At 42.8% G+C, this 21,090-nt stretch overlaps 1 protein-coding gene across 1 annotated transcript in view; it reads left to right on the top strand.

Annotated features, from left to right (window-relative positions):
- The first annotated feature begins 2,679 nt into the window (after window positions 1–2,679).
- rasal2 (RAS protein activator like 2) overlaps window positions 2,680–21,090 on the top strand; it is a 411,464-nt gene continuing 393,053 nt past the window's right edge. Inside the window, exon 1 of the mRNA XM_041208224.1 lies at window positions 2,680–3,063. Within this exon, the coding sequence (XP_041064158.1) occupies window positions 2,931–3,063 (133 nt within the window). The 5' untranslated portion in view covers window positions 2,680–2,930. The remainder of the gene's footprint in view (window positions 3,064–21,090) is intronic.

Genomic DNA, 21,090 nt, shown 5'->3' with positions numbered 1-21,090 from the left:
CAACTGGAACTGAGCACTGTAATCATTAGTGAATATCCTCACTTCTGACCTTATGATGGGCATCACTGGTGGCCAGCATTTATTTATGATGGAGAGAAGGCCATTGATGAAGCACCTGAAGATGGTTGGGCTCAGGATACTCCTCTGAGGAATCCAATGCCCTAGGGTTGGGATGATTAGCTACCAACAACCACAACCAAATTCCTTTGTGTTTGATGTGACTCCAGCCTTTGGTGAGTTTTGCCCGATTCCTGCTAACTTCAATTTTGCTTGGGCTCCTTGATGCCACACTGTGTCAAATGCTGCATTGATGTCATGTGCAGTCATTGTCTGGAATTCATCTAGGATAAAAGCAAAATATTGTAGATGCTGGAAATCTGAAATAAAAACAAAAAATGCTGGAAAAAAATAAGCAGGTGTGGCAGCATCTGTGGCAAGAGAAACAGAGTTAACGTTTTCTGAAGAAGAGTCACACAGACTTGAAATGTTAACTGTTTCTCTTGTTACGACCGGTCCCTGGACAAGGTCCCCCAATTTGTTAACTTCCTGAATAGGGTCTCAATTTTGTTATGCTCCTGGGTGAGGAAGAATGAAGTGGCTCCCATTCATTAGTCAATCCCCTTCACTTGGTCGCAACAAGGTCAATTTAAAAGGGATCCCTTTTCCCAGTCCAAATGTATTTTTTTAGGAACCAATTTAATCAGGCTTTCTTGAGTCAAAGAAAGAGCAAGTTTATTAGTTGCTAAAAACCTGAGAAAAATAATAAAAACACAACACACATACACACAGATCAGAAATGAGAAATTAAGAAACCAAGTTAAAATTTAAAAAGATATACGAATCAGTCTTTGGCTTGTCCGTAAGGTGAGGATGGCAAAACATTGCAGCCGTTAAATTAGGTGATTCCAGTAGAACTGACTTTGGTATTTTCTCAGTGGGTTTGGAGACACTTGGTTCTGCAGGATACCTGAAGGAGCTGTCCTATTTCCTTTTTGATTGTGGCTTCTGCTGCCTTGCAACAGAGAAAGAAAGAGATTTCACTTGCACCTGCAGAGGTGATTCATTCGTCTTCTTGTTGCTGTCACACACGCAATACACTAGCACACTAGCATAATAGCGCTGCTCTGCAGCTAGCTTTTTAACCCATTTTTTTCCTTTGCATTCCTGTCGGGGGAAAAAAAACCATGTCTTGCGCCCAGAGTCTGTTTGCTTTGATCTCCGACCATTTTACACATTCTGAGATATGAATCAACAGAAGATGGATTTTAGATGCCTGCTGAGATGTGGTAATCAGTCTTTTGTCTCTGCAACCACAAGAGATTAAAGATTCAGTCTTTTGCATCTTTTCTATCATCCTTTTAAGTGTCTCTGCTTGAAGAAGGCCATGACATCTTTTCAGGTGTGACATTCTATGTTCTTTCAGGATAGTCTGTCAGTATAACCCACATAGGAATTTTCCAGGAAGTGGTCACTTTACATTATCAGCCATCTTTTGCTCAGTGTCCTTGCTCGTATTTCTTTAAAAACACACAAGTCTTCTTTAAAAAGTTCAATATGCCCATTAGTAATTTATAGCTGTAATCAGCTTTTCATGACACTATCTCCACAGATGCTGCTGAGTTTTTCCAGCATTTTCTGGAATTGAGCTCTTTTGTCCTTGTGTGGATCCAGGCTGCAATGAGGGAAGGAGCTGAATGGTCCTGGCAGAATCCAAACTGAGCATTGCTGAGCAGGTTTTTGATGAGTATGTGCCACTTAACACTGTTAGTGACACTTTCCATCACTTTGCTAATTATTACAGGTGGACTGATGGGGCCGTAATTGGCCAGATTTGACTTGTCCTGCTTTTTGTAGACAGGACATACCTGGAAAATTTTCCACATCTCGTGCAGATGTGAATGTCACAGCTTTATTGGGACAGTTTGGCATGGACGTGGCTCGTTCTGAAGCACAAGTCTTGTCAGCACTAAGGCCGGCTCCTTGTGGGTGGCACTGTGGGTGTATCTACACCACATGCATGGCAGCGGTTCAAGAAGGCAGCTCACCACCACCTTCTCAAGGGTAACCAGGTATGGGCAATAAATGCTGGCCCAGCCAGTGAAGCCCACATCCTGTGAATGATTTGTTATCCAATGTACTCGGTTTCTTGATATCATGTAGTGCGAATCAAATTTCCTGGAGACTGGCAATGTTGAGGATCTCAAGAGGAGGCCAAGGCGACTCATCCATTTGGCACTTCCAGCTGAAGATGGTTGTGAATGCTTCAACCTTGTATTTTGCAAGAACGTGCTGGGGTCCCCAATCATTGAGGATGGGGAAACCTTCTCTTTCAGTTCGTTGTTTAATAGTCTACCATCATCAGAGTGCCCAACCGTCCAGGATTTTACAATCCAATCTCTGGGAATATGTTGAACCAGAGTTGGCAACTTTTGGTCTGATGATTCTGGGTGTGCTTGAGGTGGGGTGGGGTGCGGGGTTGGGCTCGATGACTCTGGCTGTGATTGAGGCGGGGGTGGGGAGGCGGGTGCCTGCGGTTGGTGATCGATGACTCTGGGTATGATTGAGGGGGTCTGTGGTTGGGCTCGATGACTCTGGCTGTGATTGAGGGGGGCTGTCGTTAGGTGCGATAGCTCGGGGTGTGATTGTGGGGCCTGTTGCTATGGCTGGCTGTGTGCTGGCGCCGGGGCCGGTTCGCTGGACGATTCTGGGCTGATCCCATTGATTCCCCCCCCACCCCACCCCACCCCCCTTCCCCGGTGTGGTTTCCTTCCCACCTGCGATTGAAGTGCTGGCGGGGAGCTGGTGGTTGAGGCCCGGGGAGGGGGTCGGGGTCAGGGTCAGGGCCGGGGCCGGGGGTAGTGGTGGTGGTCCGAAGGGAGTTTTGCTGCTGAATTTCAGACCGGCGTGATTGCGAGTTGCTGCCGGCCGGGATGGAAGCGCTGGATGGGGGCGATCGGATGGAGCTGCTCCCGGGCGTCGGGATGGAGGAGCCCGCGCTCGACCCGGTGGAACGGATTTTACTCGAGTCGGTGTGTCAGCAACAGGGATGGATCCGGGTGTACGGTAAGCCGTGGGGGCTGGGAGAGGGGGGCAGTGGGCGGGGAATAAGGTTTAAAGGATGAAGGAGACGGGTTGAGGGGCGGGGGGGCGTGCAGGGTCTGGGTTGAAGGGTGAAATGGGAAAGGTACTTGGTTGAGGGGCGGATGGGGGGGGAGGAGGAGGGGCTGGGTTGAGGGGGGGAGGGGCTCAGGACCTGGGTTGAGGGGGTAGAGGGGCTCAGGACCTGGGTTGAGGGGGTAGAGGGGCTCAGGGCCTGGGTTGAGGGGGTGGAGGGGGACAGGGCCTCGGTTGAGGGGGTGGAGGGGGACAGGGCCTCGGTTGAGGGGGTGGAGGGGGACAGGGCCTCGGTTGAGGGGGTGGAGGGGGACAGGGCCTCGGTGGAGGGGGACAGGGCCTCGGTTGAGGGGGTGGAGGGGGACAGGGCCTCGGTGGAGGGGGACAGGGCCTCGGTTGAGGGGGTGGAGGGGGACAGGGCCTCGGTTGAGGTTTGGGGGGAGGGGGCCAGGGCTAGGGTTGAGGGGGCGGAGGGGGCCAGGGCCTGGGTTGAGGGGGCGGAGGGGGGACAGGGTCTGGGTTGAGGAGCACATGGTCTGGGTTGAATGGAGGGGTCAGGGTCTGGGTTGAGGGGGCGGAGAGCGACAGGGTCTGGGTTGAGGAGGCGGAGGGGGTTAGGGTCTGGGTTGAGGGGGTGGAGGGGGACAGGGTCTGGGTTGAGGGGGCGGAGGGGGACAGGGTCTGGGTTGAGGGGCGGAGGGGGGACAGGGAATAGGTTGAGGAGGACAGGATCTGGGTTAGGTTGGGTGGAGGGGGCCAGGGTCTGGGTGGAGGGGGCCAGGGTCTGGGTTGAGCGGTGGAGTGGGACTGTGTCTGGGTGGAGCGGGACTGTGTCTGGGTGGAGCGGGACTGTGTCTGGGTGGAGCGGGACTGTGTCTGGGTGGAGCGGGACTGTGTCTGGGTTGAGGGATGGGAGGGTGGACAGGGTCTAGGTTGAGGGGCGTAGGGGGGACCGGGTCTGGGTTGAGAGGCGAAGTGGGCTGGGATTTGGTTGAGGGAGACAGGGTCTGGCTTCAGGTGCCGGGACAGGATCTGGGTTGAGGGGTTGAGGGAGGCAGGGTCTGGGTTGAGGGGCGGAGGGTGAACAGGGTCTGGGTTGAGGGGCGGAGGGTGGACAGGGTCTGGGTTGAGGGGTCGGAGTGGGACAGGGTCTGGGTTGAGGGGCGGAGGGGGACAGGGTCTGGGTTGAGGGGCGGAGGGGGGACAGGGAGTGGATGGAGGAGGACAGGGTCTGGGTTAGGTTGGGTTGAGGGGCGAAGTGGGCTGGGATTTGGTTCAGGGAGACAGGGTCTGGCTTCAGGTGCCAGGACAGGGTCTGGGTTGAGGGGGGCAGGGTCAGGGTTGAGGGAGACAGGGTCTGGGTTGAGGGGGACGGGGTCTGGGTTGAGGGGGACGGGGTCTGGGTTGAGGGGGACAGGGTCTGGGTTGAGGGGGACAGGGTCTGGGTTGAGGGGCGGAGGGTGGACAGGGTCTGGGTTGAGGGGCGGAGGGTGGACAGGGTCTGGGTTGAGGGGTCGGAGGGGGACAGGGTCTGGGTTGAGGGGGACAGGGTCTGGGTTGAGGGGGACAGGGTCTGGGTTGAGGGGCGGAGGGTGGACAGGGTCTGGGTTGAGGGGCGGAGGGTGGACAGGGTCTGGGTTGAGGGGTCGGAGGGGGACAGGGTCTGGGTTGAGGGGCGGAGGGGGACAGGGTCTGGGTTGAGGGGCGGAGGGTGGACAGGGTCTGGGTTGAGTGGCAAAGGGAGACAGGGTCTGGGTTGAGGGGCGAAGGGTGTACAGGGGTTGAGGGGTGGAGGGAACAAGGTCTGGGATGTGTGGATGGCTTGAGGTCGTAAGTAATGGTGGGAACCAAACTTTTCTGTCGCTTTCGACAGAAAAAACGGAGTTGGTGAGATCTACACCGAGAAAACGGAGGTTGAAGGTGAAATTGGGGGCAAAATGAGAAGCATCGAAAGGGAGAGGGCAAAACAATATCAGGCAATTGACTGAAGTAGCAAATTTCATTTAACCCTCGAGACAATCGGACTCACTCTGTGCTACAAACATTTCCATCTTGGAGAAAGTTATCTTTCTCACTTTAGCGATGTTCCTGATTAAATTTGTGCACCAGAAACTTATTCACAGCTATACCTTTTGTGTGGTTAGTTTAATTTTTTTTAAGCTTTTGATTGCCCATATTGTACGACTGATGCTGTTTTAGTGGTGCAACCAGTTGACAACTGACTGTTTGTTTACTTGTTTGTAGATAAAACATACATTTATAAATACTTGATTTTTTTGTTGCCATAACAAATTAGATTTTTTTTTGCTCACTCTCCGTGACCACTGTCAACGAAAGTGCCCGAGTGAAGTTGCAACAATTAGATTTTGCTGTTGAATATAAGGAATATAGTCAATTGTGGCTATGCCTGAAAGTGGATGATTGAATGCAAGAGCAGGTTCACTTTTCACTGCCGCACCGTGACTTTTCCCTCTGCTATGGTGACATGGAGCCCTGTTCCTGACAGTTTTTTTTAAAATGAAACTCCAAAATATTCCTATTTTGTACAATTAACAGTTCGCTCAGATATACAGATTTTTATAATTACAATTACAATTATTGTAAGGCGACCATCAGATTATATGAAGCGGAAAAAGAGCATCATTTGATTGTTCTCCTGCTTGCATTCGTTGTATATGATGATCTCCACTGTGCCAATTTAGTGATTATGGGTTATTAATAAACTTCATTAAGTTAAATAAAGGTTAGAAGCTGTGGCATAATCTATCAGATTTTGATTAAATAATTTTTCAAAGTGAGCAATTGTCAAACATGGAAGAGATTGCTCATAAGTAATATTAATTGGAAATGCACATCAGATCTACATATCTGGAAAAGAAAAGTTTAGTGCTTCAATGGCAGGTTGGTGCCCTGGTGATTGTTCCCACTTACATTGTTCAACTCATGTTCACTGATTCTGCTTCAAATTCCCAGCATTTGTTCTTTGTTTCTTAGTTATGCATTTTGGACCAGTGTAAATCATCAGTTGTGAACGAAAAACTGTTTGCAAGCTTCACAAAGTGCCCGTCACTGTTGAGTTAACATTATAGAGACCCTCTTTGTCTCTGACATTTGCCAAGTGTTCAGTGTGAATGTGCAAGTGAAGAATTTTGAGTTTGAGAGGGGAATAAACAGGGTGTTGAGATATAATCTGATTGGGAAAAACTTATCTCCGAACTCAATCAGTTTCTGGTATTGTACATGGGTTTGAGTTCAGGTAGCATAGTTATGTGGATGGAAGAGAAAAACGTCACACAAGGCCAGATGGGATTTGTCCTGTTGGGTGATGGAGCTTGAGTATATCATAAGTTAAGAAACTGTGGGATGCACAGAAAAAACACAAAGACTCTGAATCAGTTATAATTTGTGATCTTGAGCTTAAAATGAGGGGTTCTAAAGTGGTTCAATAAATGTATCATGTGTGCTTAAAAAGCCCTTTAGACTCTCAATGTTCCATATTCAATCTGTGACATGTTGAATCTGTTGGTATCGGCCGCTAGAAATGGGGCACTATTTGATATTAAACTTATGCAAAAAAGTGAACTCACATTGCATTCAAAAGTGACCCTGTTGTTACTCATGATGGATTTAAGCAGGGCATTTAAATCCATTTTCTTCATGTCACCAGACAAGCATGGAGTAAATTGCCTGGGGGCTCCAGTTCTGATTACGAAGAAAGATTTGCTGGAAAACATAAGTGGGTGGATCTGATTTGGTGACTTATCAAGCTTGGCTTTTGTGGTCTTTATGGTTGAATAGCTTGCTGATACACCATGTTCTGGCACAAGGCATGAAGGAAGAGCATTTGGGAACAAATATTGTGGAGGTTACCACAGCTTTGGCACTGTTACTGACCCACTGGGATCCACTCCTTTCGGAAAGGTGTGGGGAGGGTGACTTAAAGATTGGGCAAGATTTAAATGCCCTGCTTAAATCCATCATGAGTAACAACAGGGTCACTTTTGAATGCAATGTGAGTTCACTTTTTTGCATAAGTTTAATATCAAGCCGACTCAACCCAGCTCACTTTGATGAAATTTTTTCAGCATATGTGTAGCTTTTAATTGGCTAGCCTGCGAACTGAAGACTAAAGCTGTCTTTTCTTTGTTATTGAAATGTTTTTGCCTTCCCTGTCCTGGATCTGAACCACTTGGAAAAAAGAGCCAACAACAGACAGGGTTTGAAACCACCACCCACCCATCTGCCTGTCTGAGATGAGCACAAATGAATGCTTTTTGGGGCATACATAGGTTTATTATTAACTTTGCTGAGGACAAGAAGGGCAATGCAAAGCATCCACATTATTTTGTCAAAACTCTTGCTTCGCTTGAATTAGCCTGAATGGTTACTTCAGTAAGCAATTTAACGTGTCTGAGATTTACTTTGGACATAGCATCATGTCCTATTTGTGTTTTATCTTGGAAGCCAGATCACCTTCTGTTTCACATGGCAGAATTGCTCGTTCAGACTCTTGCTAATGTGGTCCAAATCAGTTTCTGGCAGATGTCCCTTCCTTGGTGGTCTTTTGCTAGGCTTTCGGAAATAGGCTGTGGCAGAACTGTTAACTGTGGTTTGCACTGTTCCATTCGTGTATGATAACTGAAACTGACATAACTGTAAATTTAAGCAAATAATTTCTAATGCAGGAAAAAGAAAATGCTGGGATCAATTCAGTCACTTTATACATGCCAGCTCATTGAAATGGCGTCTGAGTGTGAATAGTATCTTATTAATCCCAAACAAAATATTTGGGTCTCTGAAATGTTCGAAGAGCGTATCCCTCTTGTATTGGCCTTAATGATCAATGAGACTAATTTTTATCTTCAGCAAGGGCTATCACCTTGGAGTGTGAAGGACTGCCAATACCATTATGCTTGACGAAAAGCAAAATAGTATGGATGCTTGAAATCTGAAATAAAAATAGAAAATGTTGGAAATATCAAGGAGAAACAAAGTTAATGTATCAGGTTGATTACCTTTCATTGGACCTTAGGCTCCTCCTTTAACTTAATTCCATTTGTGCACTTTCTGATTCTCTGCTGTACTTTGTGTTAAAACCCTAAGGTGCACATTTGGTCATTTTAAAATTTTGTCACTTAAATTTCATTATTCGAGGATGGCCTTTTGGAAGAGAGCTGGAAATTTGAACCTGAGCTGGTGAAGCAAAGGAGCAGTTTGGTTTTCTGACTCATTTTGTTCCGTGCTCATGCTTTCAGACCTGCTTCAGTCTTGGTCAGCCATGTTGGTTGGCTTGATTTGGGTATTTTTTCATCTCTGTGCTTCAGTTAGGTTGGACGTTAGTACTGTTTGTAGATGATAGTATTTTTGGTGCTCTTTTTATCAATTTGTAACTCTAAGGTTCTCCAAATATATAGTTAGTATATGTGTCTTGTACATTGTCATTTATTGCTCACGTCCACTAGAGACAATTGTTGACAGTTTTAAAGAGCACAAAGTTCGTAAGAAATGCACCATGAGGAGCCACAAATGATTCAGATAAGTTAAGTGACAAGAGAGTGATTCATTTTATTGCACAGGTCATTCAATATACAGGCACTACTTAAGTTAACTAAGGTTTAAATGAAAGGTTCAAATATTAGATACACAGTCTGCAGATGTGCAGGTTGTGAACCAATTCTGGTGGTTAGGCTGAACTGCTCTCTTTGTTTTTCAGTAAATCAGCCAACTGGGCACACTGTGCTGCGTTGGACTGTCACTTGCTGCAACTCATGGAGCAAAGTACTGTGCTTTGCTTGGTGACACCAGGGAGCAGAGGCTAGTTGCCTGCCTTCTCCTCTCACAACAAGGGATGGGGATGCAATCAGGAAGGTCAATCAGCATTGGTCTTGCTCAGGTTCTTAAGACTCGCTGAAGAGTGCCAAAGGCTGAAGCTTGGGCAATTTTGAAGTGATTAAGAAATAACCTGAATATTGAAAATTTGAAATTACAACAGAAAATACTGAAGATCAGCATGTAAAAAGAAGATAAGTCTTGTTCAGTCAAGACAGTATGACATATTGCTTGCACTTCAAGATGCCAATTCTCCAGAAAGGTCTGTCACAATGAAAACACAAGTGCCAGGTGTCTGGAGCACATAGCTGCTGAATGTGTCTGTATGTGTTGTGGTCACTGAATCATTGCTTCCAGTTTGTAAGTGACTGGACCAGGAAATGGTTGGTGAGTTATGCATTCTCAGCTGTGTGACTCTCAGCTGAGGCAGAGACTTCAATGCTGCTTTTGTTTGGCTAGTTCATTTATTAACTTGGCATGGCTGCAATTAGAGTTTATTTTTAAAGTAGATGAAACAGAATGGCATTGCACAACGAAAAAAACCGGGACTCGAGAATACAGGCAGTAACTGATTCATCTCCATATGGCAAAACCATATGCATTATTAGTAATTGATGTACTTTTGTTGATTTCATTCTCCTATAAAGGGCTATAATAATTGTGAATACTACTGAAAATATGTTTCATAAAGACCCATCTGAAATCCTTCGAGAAACTGGCAGAAGCGTTGCTATTTTGCAATGACTCATTTTTTGATATTTGATTTTAAAAAAAGGTTCCTGAATATTTTAAGTTTCTGAATTCAATTATTTTGACGTTACTGATCAGAGAAGTATAGAATGAAATTGGATGTTTGTATTCACATCAGTCAGACAGTGCAATATTTTGGAACATTACCACTGCAGTATTTTTCTAAGAAAAACACTTGCCATTATTAAAAAAAACATAATGATTGAAAAGTCTCAAATACGCAGAACAATTAAATAATTCATATCTATAAGCTTATTCTTCCTCTTGTTTAAAATGTTCCTGATTTTTTTCTGCAACCCCATATCTAGTTACTAGACTGATCGGGTGGTTTGAAAGTATGTTCACTGGAGTCTGATACAGCTATCCAACTGGTAACTATTCCATTTCTGTGGGAAGGTCTTTGGGCTCTGCGTCATTGCAGGATGATGCCATATTTGCCTTTGCAGTTCAAGACTATTGAAGCATCGTTGCTGAGCTGCCTTCAATCTTTAATGTTGTTTGCTTTGCTGCGGGTACCTTTTGGAAAGTACTTTTTTTTTAATGTACAATGAAGTGCAATGCCAGCTGGATGAAATTGTTAACTCTCCCGAGGTCAAGAGTTAAGCTTATTTCTGCATGTTTTCAAATTCCTTCCTCTGATCAGATTGCCCAGTCATCTGCTGTCTTAGTTGTGCTGTGGGCATTGACCTGCAAGATAAAATCAACATTTGAAAATTATAGATTTACAAACCATACTTATATTATAAAGTTTATTTAAATTCTTTTTACCTGAAATGCATTTGTAAGATCATCAAAAAATTTGTTTTCCACTGCCATGCTTGTAATTGTTCATATTTTTTCTTGGGCCAGTTAGTTATCGGGCTGAATGGGCCTTTTCCTGTGCTGTAATAAGCTAGCCAGTGGACCTTGGGAATTCAGTGGGTGGAAGGTAGAGAAAAGTGACCGGAAGAAGAGCAGAACTTTCATTGAAATTTTTTTGTTAATGTGTTTATAATGCTGGGGATTTGATCAGGCAATGGAATTAAGAGGTATATTTTGACCACAACATTTTGTCTGCTGCTTTGTCTAATTTTTCATTATAACTAGAAACAGATAATCACTATTTAATAACTCCGTGTCTTCAAAAGTAGAAAATTACCCCCCAAAAAACCCAGTGCCTTTGTGCTTGTTTTCTTCCTGTTCTATCTCATACAGGTATAAAATTATACAAATAACAGCTGCCTTCCAGTGCCACTTCTAAGTAGCCATTCTAACCGTGAACCAAGGCAGTAACTGTTTGTGCTTTTCCATATCTATTCTATGAGAGGCATTGCAAATTAACTAGATTTTCTTCTGTCCTCTTTGTCAGGGCTTAGAATGGGTTCCTTGGCTATGGTTCATATCCCTCTCCCGTTGTAGAGATAGACTGAAGTTGGAGCATCCTCATTGTGTAAAAGGATGTGAACAGCTGTGCCACTGCTGTTCACAACAAATGCTACAAATTTAGCCAAGTATTGAGGCAAACTATGCAGAAACAAATTGGTATGTTTAGTCATGTCTTGTTTTCTTATGATTGACAACATATTGAGACATTTGAAAGCTGATCTTGCATGGATAGAAGGAAATGATATCAACATATCTGAGAAGATGGCTGTTGGATTGTCACTGAATAACACCTTGCTCAGTTTCATTGACACCACATGACAGAGAATTCAGTATTTAATCTGAACTTGGCAGTGTAAACTTTTCCTGTGCTGCTTCCGACCTCATACATTTTTCAGAATGGTGCAACTTGGTGTCAGTGTTGGCCCCATGGAGCCTTTGGGATCTGCATGCGTGTTCCATGACATAAATAATTGCATTTTGAGAAGTCTGTCTGGAACAGTACAACTGGTATACCTAATGGCAGATGATTCTTGCAATAGTCACAAGGGCCATGCGGCTTAAATTAAGAATCAAGAAGTGTTGCAGTCACTTGAAGAATTTGTTGACAAGGCAGCTGTTAAATGAAGTGGCTCTCGTGGGTGTGAGACACAGAACTGGATTTCAGAAGTAGTTTGTGGTTATTTTAAAGTAATTTTGATAATTTACACCTGTTCAGTGTTGACAAATTATTAGATTTGGAAAAGACTTGGGATGTTTTGGAAAGTAGTTATGATTGGCTTGATTTATTCTCCTCCTACCCTCCTCCCACAGTCTGTCTTTAGTTGGTTTGCACATTGGGATACTTTTACTTTGTTATTTAACCATGTTTAACCTTGTGTCAAATGCTGCTGTTAAAACTGGCACCGAAAATACTCAGACACTAATTTATTGAATCACTGTTACTAGGAAACCACAGGGCACAAATATTTACTCTTGTGCTGGTTATGAAGGGTGAATGATGTCAATGATGAGTTTTAACACCCACAGCTGCGATTTGGGTGAACTTTGGGCTTGCAGTGAAGCATAACATTTTTTCCCTCTGCATCATATTTTCCTACCACCATTTTAAGTAGACAGCCTTCACCCCAGATTCGGGAAAGCACTTGTGTCTGGACTGGCACCTTGGATTTGGACCTTCATTTCCCACATGTTGTTAGTGAATATAACTGCCCTGCCTTCGATTGATTCTTAGTGAAGGCCAGACACTTTTATCTTGTCACTTGAGAGAGTCACCAGATGATACTTAGATGCCATACACCAGACAGTTTCAGATCCATATTTAGAAGCCTAAAAGCAAGCTGCTTGCAACCAGGATGGCACAAAACATGGAAGACGAAGGAAAAAGGGACAAACAGCAAATATTTGTTAAGCTTTAAAGCTGTGGAATTTCATTGCTCAAAACAGTGGTGCTTGAGCAGCAAGACATTTGAGTTTCTGTCTTTAGTTAAAGCCTCATTTGTGTCATGTTTGTGGCCCTTTAGTGAGACATCACTAGTCTATATTTGCACTCATTTGGCAAATATTTTCATGCTCTCAATTCATTGATTTCAGTCTTGGAGAAAAATTGAAGACCCTTCATGAAAGTAGTCACTTTCAGCATGCATATTGGTGTATCTCTTAATTTTGACGGCTGAGCATTTTGCTGGGAAGAATAAACTTAGAGGTATTTTGTTTGCACAATGTCTGATTTGATTAGATTGATTTTTCTTTGGACTTTAATACTTCCTAAAATTAAAAACTTGTGGCATATTTTGAAAACAACAAATATGTAAGATAAATGTAACTTTGTAACAAATATTCAATCCTGTCTGCCTCTATTGACAGTTTTCAGCCAAATAATTGTGACCTCATTAATTTGCTTTATTTTAAGTACACCTTCTGTTGGTGAGTAAAGGCTGATTCTCAAATTTCATTTTTACAATACAGAACACTTATTTGCTGCTCTTCATAAACTTCACATACAGTTTGGAAGTAATTGATTTGCTTTAAAAGCCATCTATAATTAAATATAAAAGTTAAGCATATGTTCTTGTATTTAAAAAGGAAGATAAATTAAACCTATGGAATTGGGTATATAAGGTAGATGCTAGAAAAATGGGATGCTTGATAACTGAGGGAGGTTAAGAACGTAGAAACGGGAGGAGACCATTTAGCCCATCTAGCCTCTTCTGCCATTCTTGGAGATTATGAATGATCTGTGATCTCATTTCATGTACCCATGTTTGTCCCATATTCTTCAATGCCTCAGGTTAACAGACATCTATCAATCTCTGATTTAAAATTGTCGAGCTTTATTGCATCCCTCAAACGTTCCAAGATGTTTCACAAACATTGCATGACTTTTTAAGTACATCAGCTTGATGCATTCTAATATCCCACCATGAGATGAATGAAACATTTGTTTTTGCTAGCATTGGTGGGGGCAATATTAGTTAGTGTATTGGGAGAGCTCCTTGCACCCCTCTGAATATTGCTATGGGATCTTAGTTGTTGACTTGAATAACCTGATCAGGCAGATGGAATCTTGCTTCAATGTTTTCTGCAAAGAATGGAATTAGAATTTCTGCACCAGTTTTCTGTCTGCTCTTAAGTTCTGGCTGTTGTGAAGTGGAAATGTATTCATTTTTGCGCCTTAAGAAGGCAGGTTCTCCCCATCTCCATGGATTCACTTAATTTTGGTGTCTTGTCATTTAAGGCAATGCAGCTGCTGTGGGGAGATAGATAACAACAGGCTGCCAAGTGCAGTTTTACACTGACCAGTTGGAGACTGCTTGCGGTAATGATGCTCCCTGTCATCGCTTCAGAGGGAGATGTCAGTGTGTTTTGGTCTGGTTGAGGCTGTGGTTGAGGCTGGGAACAGAGCTGACTTGTGAGATACATTTTTCTTTATATTGTGATGGTTTGTGCTCCATCCCGTGTCATAGATTAATGTTTTAAGTTCTGCTGCAAGATCTGTCACCACATGTCACCAGCAGAGCTCAAAGCAAATCACCGCCACCCACAAATAATAGAAAGTAACAAAATGTGCCAGTTACCAGAGCAAACATCGGGAAAGAATGAAAACAAAAAAACTGCGGATGCTGGAAATCCAAAACAAAAACAGAATTACCTGGAAAAACTCAGCAGGTCTGGCAGCATCGGCGGAGAAGAAAAGAGTTGACGTTTCGAGTCCTCATGACCCTTCGAGGTCATGAGGACTCGAAACGTCAACTCTTTTCTTCTCCGCCGATGCTGCCAGACCTGCTGAGTTTTTCCAGGTAATTCTGTTTTTGATCGGGAAAGAATGCATCATTATCCAAATGTAGGCAAGCATCCAATGAAAAATGTTGGATTTTGAAGCTGACATTTGTCCCCATTGGTGCAGAAAACAAAGCCAACAACATAAATGATTAATTTTGGAGTTTCCTAGCTCCATCCTTCAATTCTGGAAAAGCCACTGGTCCCAAGATTTCAGTCCTGATTTTAATGCTGCTGCTCTGCCTTATTTCCTTGAGAACACTGACAACCTTCTGAGAGATTATGGCAAACATATTGTAACAATTACTAGGCCTGCAATATTACAGAACATGCAAATGTAAAAAAAATCTTCACCCAGTGAAAGAAGGTTCTGAATTGCTCCCTTCAGATTGAGGGGCTGATGGGCCTTTATTCTGAGCAAACAGCTATTGACTCTGTTTAGTTTTAAATCTTGCTTAACATTTATTTCATTGTTGATGGTGGTAATTGGAGGTTAATAGATAATGCGTCACATCAGTATGTGAAGTATTTGTTCCAAGGGAAAATCATTCAGAATTGAATCCTTATTAAGCCTCTCAAATCCAAGTATTGATTTGTCAGTCCTCTCAGACTGACTATACAATGAAAACGTGCCAATCTGAAATCGATATCCGAGCAAGGGTACGTTACTTTAATTGAAAAATGCTGACTGAGCTTAGATACTAAGCGAGGGTGAAGTGTGTAGTATTGTTGACAGTTTACAGGTTAATCAAAGGTAATTTCAGTTCCCACAATATATTTGACTGGATTTGCTTTTGGCCAATGAATTCCTGCTGGTGAATAGATGGAGAAATAAAGGCTGATCTGTCGAGCAGCCAGCTTGTTTATTTATGCAGAGATAAAAAGTTCAATTCCATTATTGGTAAAGGAATCCATTTGTTTGTAGATAGGAAAAGCTGTCTTCTCCAAAGTCATTAAGAGCTGTCACACATCTTTGAGTGATGCCCAACGAACTAGTAACATGGTCTCTCTATGAGCTACGGACAATGAGAAAATCTCAGTGTGATAGTTTAGTGCAGATATGAGGAACAAGAAAATACTTAACTCACTTGAGGTGTGTCTGATCAATCATTTACCATACTCACTTTCTAAAATCAACAAGGCGACAGAATTGGCAATTATAAGGATCTACACAAGGGTTAGAGAGCACAGAATGGAATGGCGGATTAGAATATTGGAGAATATTGAAAAATACTCTCAACTACCTCAACTATATTTCATTGCACCCTACATCATGTAAGAATTCTATTCCATTCTTTCAGTTTCTCTGTTTCCGCCACATCTGTTCTGATGATACAACGTTCCACCAGTGTCTTTTTTCCTTCATTGAGGACTCCACCTCGCTGTGGTTGATGGGCCTTCAGCCATGTCCACCACATTTGCTGAACCTCTTTTCCTCCCTCCCAGAACCATGATAGGAATCCCTTTGTCCTCATGTTCCATCCCACCAGCCTCTATTCAACAGATTATTTTCTGCCAGTTCCGCTACCTCTAGTGTGATACCACCACCAAATACATTTTCCCCTCCCTTTTCAGCATTCTGAAGGGTCTGTTCCCTTCGTAAAACCCTGTCCCCTTCCCACAGTATGTTTGCATGCAAGTGCAGAAGATGTAACACTTGCCCTTTTACCTCCTTATTCCTCACATCCAAGGCCCCAAACACTCGTAGGTGAAGCAGCAGTTTACAAGTACACCTTTCAGCCTAAAAGCAAATTACTGCGGATGCTGGAAATCTGAAACAAAAACTTATAATGCTGGAAAAACTCAGCAGGCCTAACAGCATCTGTGGAGAGAAAAACAGTTAATGTTTTGACTCCATTTGACTCTTCTTCAGAGCTGAAGAAGAGTCTAAACAGACTTGAAACGTTAACTCTGTTTTTCTCTCCACAGATGCTGTTAGACCTGCTGAGTTTTTCCAGCATTTTTTTGGTTTTCCTTTCAATCTAGCCTGCTGTATTTGCTGCTCACAATGTGGCCTCCTCCACCTTGGGGAGACCAAAATCATATTGGGTGACTGCTTTGCAGAACACCTCTTTTCAGCCTGCAGTCATGACCCCAAGCTTTCGGGGCCTGTCATTTTAATTCCCCACTTTGCTCTCATGTTGACATTTCTGTCCTTGACCTGCTGCACCATTAGTGTAGCTCAACGGCAGGTCGAGGAACAGTACCTCATCTTTCAGTTAGGCACTTTACAGCCCCCTGGACTCAACACTGAGTACAACAATTTCAGTGCTTGGCCTAAATAGCCAAGTGGTTATGGTACTGGGTTTGTAACCCCAAGATCAAGAGGTCAAATCTCACAATGGCAAACCAAGAAAAACAATGTAACTTCATCTGAATAGGAACAGATGGAAACGTGTTTGTACTCAAAAGAGATACAACAATTTCAGACTATAATCTTGGTGGCCATTTTATTTCTTTGCCTTTTTATGTTTGGGTTTTTCTCTTTTTTGCTTTCATACAGCGGCATACCTGCTCTAGGCAGATCTTCTTTTTCTTTTCTTGCCCCATCGACATTCGCTTTGGCCCTGGATGACTAACTCTTCTGTCATTCAGTTTCTCCTGTCTTTCACCCTATCACAGACCTTCCTTTTGTCCTTGTCCCAACAACTCCTTGCTGAAAACCTGTTAGATTTCTGACTTTTCCCAGCTCTGGTGAAAGGTCACAGACCTGAAACGTTAGCTCTGTTTCTCTTTCCTCAGATGCTGCAGCAACTTGCTGAGTAGTTCCAGCATTTCCTGTTTATATTTTAGTGGATTAGAATACTATCTGTATTCTGTGAGAAATTAAATCTTCATCCATCCATGTGAGTTGGTTTTCAATCTATCTCCCTCTGTGAAATGAACTGTTTAAGCCAAGTTGTCAGCAGTCATAAATTTATAATTTACCACAAGCAAGATTGATGGAGAAAATGGCTATGCTGTAGTGCAGTGGCTTGATCTTCTGATTGGTGCAGCTTACTTAAATTTTCTTCAAATCCCCACTGTTGCAGGATTGTGAGAATCAAGCATAAGGCCTTCTAGCCCTGTGGTAGGTACAGAGGTGGGTATGAAAGTGAATTCTATCTTTTAAAAGAAACTGCTAGTTGTGTCTGCTGTTATTTTTTTTTCTTTGCTGTCACTTTTTATCAAGGGATAAAACAAGGGCTAAGTGAAATCAAGCACTTCTACCCAATTTTCTGTCCTTTTCTGAAGTTGGTGACTTGTTCTGGAGATTCACAAGTGCAAGCGGGCATCCAGTAAATGGCATGTTCTTGATTTGCAGCTTAGGTAGGGTTGGCAGGCTATTCTGTTAAGGATGTGTCACATCAAAGTGGTCAAGTTTGCAACTAAAAGCAAAATACTCCAGATGCCAGAAATATGAAACAAAAACAGAAAATGCTGGGAAAACTCAGCAGGTCTAGCGGTATCTGTGGAGCGAGAAACAGAGTTAAAGTTTCGAGTCCTTATGACCCTCCTTCAAAGCTAAAGAGAAGTGGAAATGTGATGAAATTTATACGGTTTAAGGGGGTGGAACAGGTGAAGCTGGATAGAAGGCCAGCGATAGGTGGGGACAAAGGAGAGATTGACTAAGATGTCATGAACTAAAGGACAAAGGGAGTGTTAATGGCAGTGGTAAGGGCTAAAAAAGGTGCTGAAAGTGGCATTAAAGGTAAGAAAGCAGAATGTGATAATAGCAGCCCAAGGGTAAGCACTGTGTGAAAGTACAACATGGAACAAGTAACAGATGGCCCTTTTGGGGATGGGGTGTGGGGAGGGGGCAGTGCTGTGGAAAAATGGATAGAAAATGGGATGGAAGGGGGATAAAACAATGAATAAAAATAAGTGGATAAAATATAAAAATGAATGTAGAAAAAAGAGGTGAGATAGAGGATTGAACCAGCACTAAACAACAGACTTGCAGTTCCTTGTCTGCCCATTATATTTCGTCATATATGGTGTTTGGAGAAAAGAATATGTTTAAATATTTCAAAAAATTGTTTTGAGGTGTTGAAATGCTGCTCTCCCCTCTTCCCAAGCTGGTGGTCATGTCTCTGTTAATCGAGAATGCTCTTGAAGATAGTCCAGTTAACTGTGGTGATGATTGTTCGAAGAAATGTTAACATCTCGATAATTGTCCCACACTCTATTTTGAGTTGTGAACACTGTTCTGGAAAGTTATGAACGTAAAATTTTTAATGAAGCTTCTCACTGGTTAAAATGCGCAACTTCTGCCTCTCCAGTGGTCATAGACTCCGCATGGCATTGTAGTTGAAGAATGTTTGTCTTGGTAGAGGTATTGCGAGTGTGGTAGTTTATGGTGTTGGCACCTGTAGAGCTCCTCTCCAGCTTATACAGGAACAGGAGTGGGCCATTCAGCCCCTTCAAACCTATTATGTCATTGTTAGATCATTGCAGGTCTGTATTTTAACTTTGTTTACCCACCTTGGTTCCATATCTATTCATACTCTTAGCTAACAAGCATCTATCAATTTTAGTTTGACATTTTCACTTAACCCCAAGCCTCAGCATCTATTTTGAAGGGGTAGTGAGGGGAAAGTGTTCCTATTTTCCTGTACCCTTGATGTAAAAAGGGCTTCCTGACTTAACCCCTGAATGGCCTAATTCGAATTTTAAGATTCTAGCCCTAGCTTCAGTTACTGAGTTCGAGAAGGCAAGATGGTAAATGTAAAATGTACGTAATGATAATGGACTAACTGGCGCGTTGAAGAAAAGTCCACAGCAACACGGCCTGTGCTTACAAGTGCAATTTTGACTATTAATACTGGGTGAAGTTACCCCATTAATATTGACGCCTTTTGAGCAGCTGATGCTGTTCGATGATGGCCACTTGGAGGACAGCTGTCCTTTTACACATTGAATTCTAAGAAGTGTTCAATAATGTGCTGATATACCTTTAGCCTGGCTATTTAGTTGTTTTAAATTTTTTACAACCTTTTTAAAGCACTATACCAGACAGCCCTTACTATGTGTTTTCCTTTTAAATGTTGTGACTTCAGCTAATTCCATGTACTCACTCTAGGGCAAGCATTTTATAACACGGGGTTGACTACCTTTGGTGGGGCAGGACAGGTGTCCTCCCTGAGCTGGTGTGCTGAAGTATTTGTGGTTGTTTATAAGGAGTACTCCAGTCTTGTCCCTTGTGCTATTTGTGCACATGTTTAATCTTTAACAGCGCAAACTGAATGGATGAGGAAATGAGCTCTGATAAACTGCTGATAGTGTCTAATGCTGGAATACTGGCTTCCATCCAACAAGAATTTAAACATGCATTGCCAACTAAAGCAGTTTCTAATCATATGGGCACCTCTGTCCTGACAGGCAAATTATTTCTTGAAAAACCTTCTGTCTAATTGTGAAATGTTTAATCCTTTTGTGGGGGAATGTCCTGTGGATATGGAATGTGCAATGAACTGGCTGGGTGAGAACTTCCCAAAATTAATTTTTCTTAAGACATTTGGCTGCAGCAGAAGATTTGAACGTCATCGATCCAAAACTTGAAAATCCAGAAGTGAAAATCCATCTTTCCAGATGAGCTACCTCTCTTCCCAGAAGGAGACAGAACAAGTAATTTTTGTTATTTCAAAACTGTACCATATTGAGGTGAAAATTTATTAAAATTCAACATGTTCTGCGAGTGGAAATATTGATTCTGGGTACTAAGGTGTTTAGGACATAGACAGTCTTGTATTTGGATTTGAGGAAGGATAAATTGTTTGCACCTTGCCTCAAGTGATTTTGGGCACTGTTTTAAATTTGCTGAGGTGTCTTTCAGAGTCAATGGCTTTAGTCGCTGTCTAATTTTTTTTTAATGCCAGATGCCCTTCATATTATAGCAGGACTTGGGAGGGCAAGGAAGAAACAACCTGATTGGGACCAGGTCTCATTGCTAATGGATCAACCATAATTTGAGAATTTAGCAGAAGAGTGGCCCTTGTCACATTTAAAACTCAGGACCCCCTCAGATGACTTGGATGTAAGACAGTGTAGAAAGAAAGCTCACCTGTAATTACGAATGTTGTGGTCCAATGTGCTATGACTTGTCATGTCAGTGCACTGCTACAGGTTGTTTTGGAATTTTTATTGCGTTCTTCATTTGTTAAACTTTTGTAGGTTTTTGTTCACTTAACTAGCCATTAGTTGAAGTTAAACTTTGTCGATGACAGCTGGGAGGAGATAAGGAAAGTTCACAATCATCTCCCTGTTGAACATCCACATACCTGCACTTCTAACATAGGGTGGCTGAGCTGTGATCAGGTGTAGGAATTCTGGTCAATTTTCATTCTGTTATGCAGGAGCACTGAGGCCAATTTAGGAGTTCTTAAAACCAGGGATCAGTTAACTTGGCACCATGTGATTTGAATCTGGGACCTTCATGCATTTTATGGCACAGCTGCAAAATTCATTGAGCTATTCCTTTGCTGAAGAAAGGATTGAAGAAAGAATAAGTATTGGATTTTCAATTTTGTGCCATTAAATTGCAAGCCATTGGATTTTTCAAAAGCCATAAAGAAAAAGTGCTTCCTGTCTGACTAAAGGCTGCAGCAGTGCATCAGAGCAAATTGCAGCCTTTGATCATAAAGGCGTGTACCAATGGCTTTTTCATACATGATCTTAATTACATCGCCACACACAAAAATACTGGCTCTGTATCGTGTGGTGCAGTTAAGTGGATCATTCGTCACTGAGCACAGTCAATTAGATTGGGGTGCATTG

Source organism: Carcharodon carcharias, chromosome 16, assembly GCF_017639515.1.
Source record: "Carcharodon carcharias isolate sCarCar2 chromosome 16, sCarCar2.pri, whole genome shotgun sequence".
Lineage (NCBI taxonomy): Eukaryota > Metazoa > Chordata > Chondrichthyes > Lamniformes > Lamnidae > Carcharodon > Carcharodon carcharias.
This window is presented reverse-complemented; position numbering and strand designations above follow the sequence as displayed.